This window comes from Eutrema salsugineum, unplaced genomic scaffold (genome assembly GCF_000478725.1).
Source record: "Eutrema salsugineum unplaced genomic scaffold, Eutsalg1_0 scaffold_2, whole genome shotgun sequence".
Classification (NCBI taxonomy): Eukaryota; Viridiplantae; Streptophyta; class Magnoliopsida; order Brassicales; family Brassicaceae; genus Eutrema; species Eutrema salsugineum.
In genome coordinates this window covers 14,711,617-14,718,763 of record NW_006256829.1, presented here as the reverse complement: position 1 = coordinate 14,718,763, position 7,147 = coordinate 14,711,617, and the positions used below count along the sequence as shown (strand labels likewise).

The 7,147-nt window shown below is 30.3% G+C and overlaps 1 protein-coding gene across 1 annotated transcript; it reads right to left on the bottom strand.

Annotated features, from left to right (window-relative positions):
• Positions 1-3,943: 3,943 nt before the first annotated feature.
• On the bottom strand, positions 3,944-6,114 carry LOC18018046 (transcription factor bHLH137). Its single transcript, XM_006401982.2, has 8 exons — positions 5,713-6,114; positions 5,451-5,606; positions 5,299-5,364; positions 5,145-5,213; positions 4,975-5,058; positions 4,752-4,862; positions 4,523-4,639; positions 3,944-4,378 (listed from the first exon to the last, which is right to left on the bottom strand). Exons 1-7 carry the CDS (start codon positions 6,040-6,042, stop codon positions 4,565-4,567), a joined length of 891 nt encoding a protein of 296 aa, XP_006402045.1. The 5' UTR covers positions 6,043-6,114; the 3' UTR covers positions 3,944-4,378; positions 4,523-4,564.
• Between the last annotated feature and the right edge of the window lie 1,033 nt (positions 6,115-7,147).

Below are 7,147 nucleotides of genomic sequence, written 5' to 3'. Positions count from 1 at the left end.
TTTCTCACATCCAAGATCACATACTCATGTATCCCTTTATAGCCCAGCACACACTCTTTGAATCATTTCTCTATTACATTACGTACATCAAGAACTTTTAGAATCCTGAAATCTTATATAAAATGACATACTATTCTACAAGAGCTAGACAAACACAAGTATCTGCAATGCATTGCCTGATCTATAACACATATGATGTAGAGCATAATTTTTTTTTTGATATTTTCTAGACTTACAAAATATACTTCACTAGATTTTCCAAGAACTCGAATAGATTAATATACTCCCTCCGTCCGTTTTATAGTAGTTGATTTTCTAAGTTTTTTTCTTGTTTCACAATATTTGATTTTCTGTGTGATTAATGCATATCTGTTTTTTATTTTCATTCTTTATTGGTGAAAAAAAAATAATACTAATAAATAATAATAAATTAATTAGACAAGTAAACTAACTAAATAAATAAAAGAATAAATAATTAAACATTTATTACTTCTTAATTTATGTACATATTCAGAAAATCAACAATTATAAAACGGAGAGAGTATATAATTCATGGAAGTTCATGACTAATGATAGTGTTAAAATAGTTATATGACATATTGACATCTTATTAAAAGCAGTGTACATAGCAAGGAAAAAGCAAGTACTATTCACTATAGATATTAACTAGCTTGCAACTCAACAATAATGTAGGGACAAAAAAAATCAGTTCTAGTAAAAGAAAATACGAGAAGGGAGACATGAGGCAGCGGTAATTTCTAGAGCAGAAACAGACATAATAATTTCATCAATCTATCCCTTTATAGATTGATCTGTACATGTCTTTGTGTTTTATTTTTGTTCAACGTACGTGGCCAACAGGGTTTAACGAAAGTGTTAATGAAGATGCTGTTGTGTAAAAGTTCCTGCGTATCACTATAGAGTTGTTAATGTTTTCCCGATTTTAAGAGCTTTTTAGATCGTTTCTTATAAATGTAAATTGGTGTACACCTGGAAAGAAAGTTAGAAACATACAAACAAAGAAAAAGATAGTGTAATAACAGAGATGGGACTAGACATATGTAGACATGAAAATCTTTGAAGACTAGCTCATTTAATCATGCCTTCGAATTGTTGCTTTTGAATTTACATTTTTTGGCTTTATTATATATGTGCAATAATATCAACATGCGGGTCAAATACAACAAATTTTCGGACAATGCTATCACTTTAGGTTTCGATTGGTTTATTCGTGGCCACCAAATGTATTTCTTTAACCAGTGAGGAAGTGCGTTCATGACACCAAAAAAAAGTTACAACAGTGAAAAATCTTTGTTGTTTCGTATAACTTTTAATTTGCATCTAATATTAATGATGATATATATATATATATAAACTATAAAGTAACATTTTCTCTCTTCTCCTTCCGCCACCATCCACCTACACATCCATCTAAGCATCTATCTATTTTACAAAAAAAAACAAAAAACACTAAAAAATATTACCTTAAATCTTCCACTTTACATCTTGAAATATAGATTTATTAATAAAAGTTCAAAAATCCGTATTGCATAACTGAATATAAAAATAATAAACCCAAAAAATTATTACAAAAAGGAGATAAAACAATAAATTAAACAATAAGAGAGATATTTAGGGATGCAAGATAGAGAGATGGTCTAGGGATAGGGCCATCAAGGTACATTAATGTGTGAGATGAAGAAGAAAAGAGAAATGGGAAATGATGGAATGAAGATATAATCGAATTTTAACAAAAATAATGGTCGGTTTGATTAGAATGGAAATAATTGAAGTGAAAATAATAAACCGTTATGACGTTATGATGATGCATCGAAGAAGAAAAAGATAAGATGTAAGGATATGTTAAACTTCACCTTCTGATAGTGAGAGATAACAAATGAAAGAAAGGGAAAATGTTCATAAAGTTGATGTTTATTTCACTAAGTTTGCATATACAAGTTATGTTCAAACTTTTGATTACAGCTTTAATAAAAACAAAATGTTCAAAAGAAACAACCTATACTATAACAAATTCAAAAGAATCAACTAATAAAAAACATATAAAACAAATAATACATACAATAAATTGTTTATAAATACAACTCATGCATAACGTGGATCAAAATCTAGTTTTGTAAATAAATAAAACTTTTCTAAATCATACGTTATTACCGCAAATGTTTTTTTTAAGAAAAAAGTTGATATTGAAGATGTTATTATATGGCAAAAGAGTATGTACCATGATATCTATGATTGGTGTAAAGCGAATGCAACAATAATCATTTTCAATCATCGTATTTACAAACGGTTTAAGGATATTTTTTTTTAACTAATAAGTTTCAGAAAATTTTTCTAAACGATGCGTTTACAATTAGAAAAAAAAAGTAATGAATGAACAATATGAATTTTGGTTTTTGTTTTTTTCACTAGTGGGAAGTTTTTATTTATTAAAATGGAATCATGCTATTATTAATTAGTTTAATAAACAAAACAAAACAATATATGAGGAATGCAATTCCCATTGGCCTTTTGGATGTTAACTTGAGTAGAAAGCATCACTTTAAGGCATTTATTGGAGAAAAGGAGCGAAGTTGGTTGAAAAAAAAAAGAGAAGACTATTCAAATAGACTGGAAAAAGAAAATAAAACACAAAAAATAACTTAAACAACTAGAAAGCACAGAAGATACCTAAAGAACAGAAACCAACAAAACACTGACTATTTGGTATACCCAAGTCTTTTCAACTATTACAACAGCTTCGATTATCGATGCATGCATATTTGTAGATGCTTCGTTTTAACGGTCGGCTATATAATCTCTATACATATTAACCGTAAATAAAATAAGATGGTCAAAAGTAGTAGAAATAACCATCTCTGTGGTAGTATGGTGGTTAGAGCACGATTTTTTTAGGGCTCGTATCAAGTTCAATGCAACATTTGAAATTTGTTATGGGTTTGGTTTGTTGTTATATCACAGAATAATACTTCCGGATAATGTCTGTACATACCTATATATTGGCAACAATGATATGTATTATTTTGTTAGCTCAGTGGAGCGACTATGTTTTGAGCAACTAGTATTAATTAATACGTTATAACGATTAGCTTTATAGATAGCACCCAAATCATTAGTTAGTAGATATCATTTGTAGTTTGGATTCTTCAGCTATGCTGTTGTATCAAACCTTTTTAGTAGCATATACTGGTATATAATTCAAGTGTTTGATCATATATCTGATGTTTATTATGATATAAGGAAATTTACTTACTTTGTTGCTAGTATTTAAATCTGGATAAATCATGTATATTTATGTGGAATATATAGGAATTTTAAGATCCAATTTTTTTTTAATAAAAAAAGGTTAGTAATGTATATCTACTCTAAATAATATATATATATATATTATATAAGGCTCTTACAAATTTTCAGTTAGGTACATTTTTTAGTACCAAACTATTCCTAAAATGAGAAATCCTGGAATTTAGCATTGGACAAACTCAAGGAATCATTACTACCGCTTGAAAATGTTTAATTACCAACTATTCTGAAAGTGACAGCATATTTATCACAATGTGCTCTTACGAAAATGTTAAAAAAATGTTCTTTGACATTAGTATCCCTTTCAACACTGTTATAGTAACTTATAGATACTTTAATATACTTAAAATGCTGTTAAAAATAAAAGACATACTTTAAACTAAATAAAACTTAGAACATGTGAATGTTACATATTCATATGTTCGATGTATGTAATTTGAAAAGACAGAGGAATGGGAGTTATCAATGTGTGACAAGTGAGAGCAGAAAACTATGACCAAACTATTCAACAGTACATTAAAGTGTTCTCAGGAAGGGAAATCTAATCTTTTCTTCTGACATTATTTTCATAACAAATAAATTGACAGATAACGGATCATTCATATTTATATGTATGGGCTTTTTTTATGCTCGCACATTTATATTAATGTTTAGAAAATATAACATGAATGTGTGGATAACAGTTTTGCATACAAAAATGGAGAAATAAACATTTTGTGCAAGAAAATCATACACAAATTGTGAAAATACAAGAACTAATAAAAAGGGTATACATAATAAGTGAATAACCCAAATTATTATAAACGCTAATTAAGCTAAGAGGTCTTTTATCCTTTGCATATGATGATGATGATGATTATAGCGATGATGGCCGATGGATGTATGAGCATCAGGATGATTATGTTGAAACTCTCGGGACACATATGAAGAATGAGTTTTTTTTGTTAATTTTCTTTAAAACCCTGGAAAACGAACAAATAATTACATCCTCTTTTACAAGCCCTGTGTTTACGTAGATTTTATTCCCTCCGTGCATATGGGAGGAGATTAAATCAACCTACACATCCAATAACAATAGCAATACATTATGAAACCAAAACTGCCTTTTTGACAATTATATAAGAAATGTTAAAATAATAGTAACAATAATAGTTGTAATAATAATTAGGTAGTTGACGAGACAAGATCAGAAGAAACTCACGAAAGCAGGCTTTTGTGTTTGTGTCGACATGTGATTGATTACTTAAGAGAAAGAACCGAAGCTGTTGCTGTTGAACCCACTTCTGTCTCCAAACTTCTCTCTTTCTTCTCCCTCTTCCTAAATTAAGCAACACACATCACTATCTATTAATGTTTGATTGATTCTTATCTTATCTTTAATTTCTCCTCTCCTTAATGTATTACTTCACAAAAACAAAATAAAAAAATACCTGAAGCTGTGCCTGTGTGGGTATTATAGGATCATCCAAAAGTGAAGAAAGGAGAGTAGTAGTTGTTGGCATTGCATTGGTAAAAGACGTTCCAACATCTGTGGGTCCCATCTGCTCACCAACAAGATACTTAATTATGATCGATAACCGACTTTTGGGATTTACCGAAACCGGTTTATTGTTATGGATTGAGTGAATTAGAGGTTGAGCATAAACGAAGTACCTCGGGTCTAACTATGAGGCCATCAAGGTCTGAACCGAAGTCATAGACCACTGGACTTATAGAAGCTAACTTCATCGAGAGAAACTAATTGAAAAGGTAAATAATTATAACTTACGTATATTATTTTAAAACCAAAATGTTGCAAGAAAAAGATATATATAGAAATGCACCTCAACTTGATTCTGCAAAGACTGGACGTACTTTATAATCTCATCCAACATGAGGGCCTTCCCTGTTACCTATTCATTTTTTAAGTCACATTTGATTAAAAAAATCAATCTAAAAAAATAATAATATTAAAACATAGTATAGTCTCTAGTTAACCTTATTACATCCCGGAACAAGATTTTGGAGAGTCTTCATCCGCTCACTTATCTTTTCCCTTCTCACCTATAACCAAGTATATTAATTAAAAAATAAGGATAAAGATGATTACTGAAAATAATTAGAAGTAGCAGAGGAAATGACTAATATACCCTCTCAGCGAGGCTGTGACTATCAGTAGCTTGGCCTCTTCTGGCTCTAACGTGAATGTAATCTTTGGGAGCTTCTTCTACGCTCGTTCTCTTCTTTTTGACGTCGCTTGAGCAACCATTTCTCTGTTTTTTGCTTTTACGGTCCTCTACTCCTTCCTTATTTCCAAAACCACCCCGATCGAGCATTTACTTCTCTATCTATCAGACTATCACAACCCCGTCCCAAACATAAAAATACATTACAAGTTATATTTTGGTTTACCTTATTGTTAAACCCGTTTCTGGTCTTCCTCCGACGGTTGTTTCCGGCAGAGGCAGTGGATGGTATCTGGCTGAGCTGGTCGCCGGAAGAAGAACCGGTTGTGTTGTTGTTGCTATATTTCTTAACATCAGAGCTTTCTACATTTTCATTACAATATGAATCAAGAAACGGATTCAAGGAAGTGTCTTCGATTGTGAAACTGTTTGGTAGTGAATAGAGAGGATTCTGGTCGATGAAACCAGAGAGCTTATTAGAAGAGTTAGGTGGGGAGAAGAGAAAAGGGTCCAGAAGGGAATGAGGGTAGTGTTGGAAATATGAGAAAGTTGCCATTTCAAGAGTTGAAGTTCTTACTTGTATCTTTCTGAGAGAGAGAGTGTGTGTTTTTCTTGTTTGTGGGAAGAACAATTGAGGACACCAAATGGTTTTATATAAGCATTTCCCGTTTGTTTATTTATTTTTGTTTTTGTTTTTTTGGTATTCAGAGAGACAAGGAGAAACAGAGGAAATAGTATTTTGGGGACCATCTTCCACTATTTTTATACTAAACAAATACCTTTTTTAAATTGACAATATTACCATATCTCGGCGGCTAATATTAGCGAGAGTATATGTTTTTTTTTAATAGAAATTTTAATTTGATATTCCAAAAATATATGTATTTTGATAACTAACCAATGTTTAATATTTTTTCTAAACTAATTTTTTTATTAAAATAAATAAATAAATAAATATATATAGATATATTATTACCGCTTTATATTATTTATAAAAACCTTATCTCGTATGCCACTAACTATTCTTACTTTTCATTTCGGGGAAGATACACTTTATTTTGATTATTATTGTATAACTTTATATAATATTAGAAGAGAATCTGCAGGTTTTTATTTTATTTTATAGTATGAAAATATACTTTTAGACTTTTAATCTGAATATCAGTTTTTAAACTAAATCTACTAGATTATTATTGTATATATTTTATAGTTTACATAATTTAATTCCCCAACATTATAATACACAGTTGACAATACTGAGCAATCATCACACAATAAGCACAAGCCTTTAACGATCAATAAGCATTCACAAAAGCTACACTGATTACTGTCGATGGACCTAAGCTGCAATCCCGTCTTTCATTATCTTCGTATGCTTCACTTAGAACAACAAAGGACATCGGAGATTACGCAACGTAGTCCATTGGGACTATGACCCAAAACCCGATTCTTAGCTAATTCAGCATTAATACATTATGTTCATCACCTTTACTTGTGCAAGAAACATGAATTTTAAATTGCATCATAAGATGGTTCAACCTTAATTCCCAAGGTTCACGTATACCCTACATCATTTTCAATGACACAATTAAGAACATTAGCTTAGTTCACGAAAACTATATTTACAAGTTAGTCCCAACTACATTTCATATAAATACATT

Coding starts and splice junctions, on each gene's coding strand:
- LOC18018046 (XM_006401982.2), bottom strand. CDS start 6,042: ATGGCAACTTTCTCATATTTCCAACACTACCCTCATTCCCTTCTGGAC. Junction 4,863..4,974: donor GCCTCATAGTTAGACCCGAG/GTACTTCGTTTA, acceptor GTTGGTGAGCAG/ATGGGACCCACAGATGTTGG. Junction 4,640..4,751: donor CCACACAGGCACAGCTTCAG/GTATTTTTTTAT, acceptor TGCTTAATTTAG/GAAGAGGGAGAAGAAAGAGA.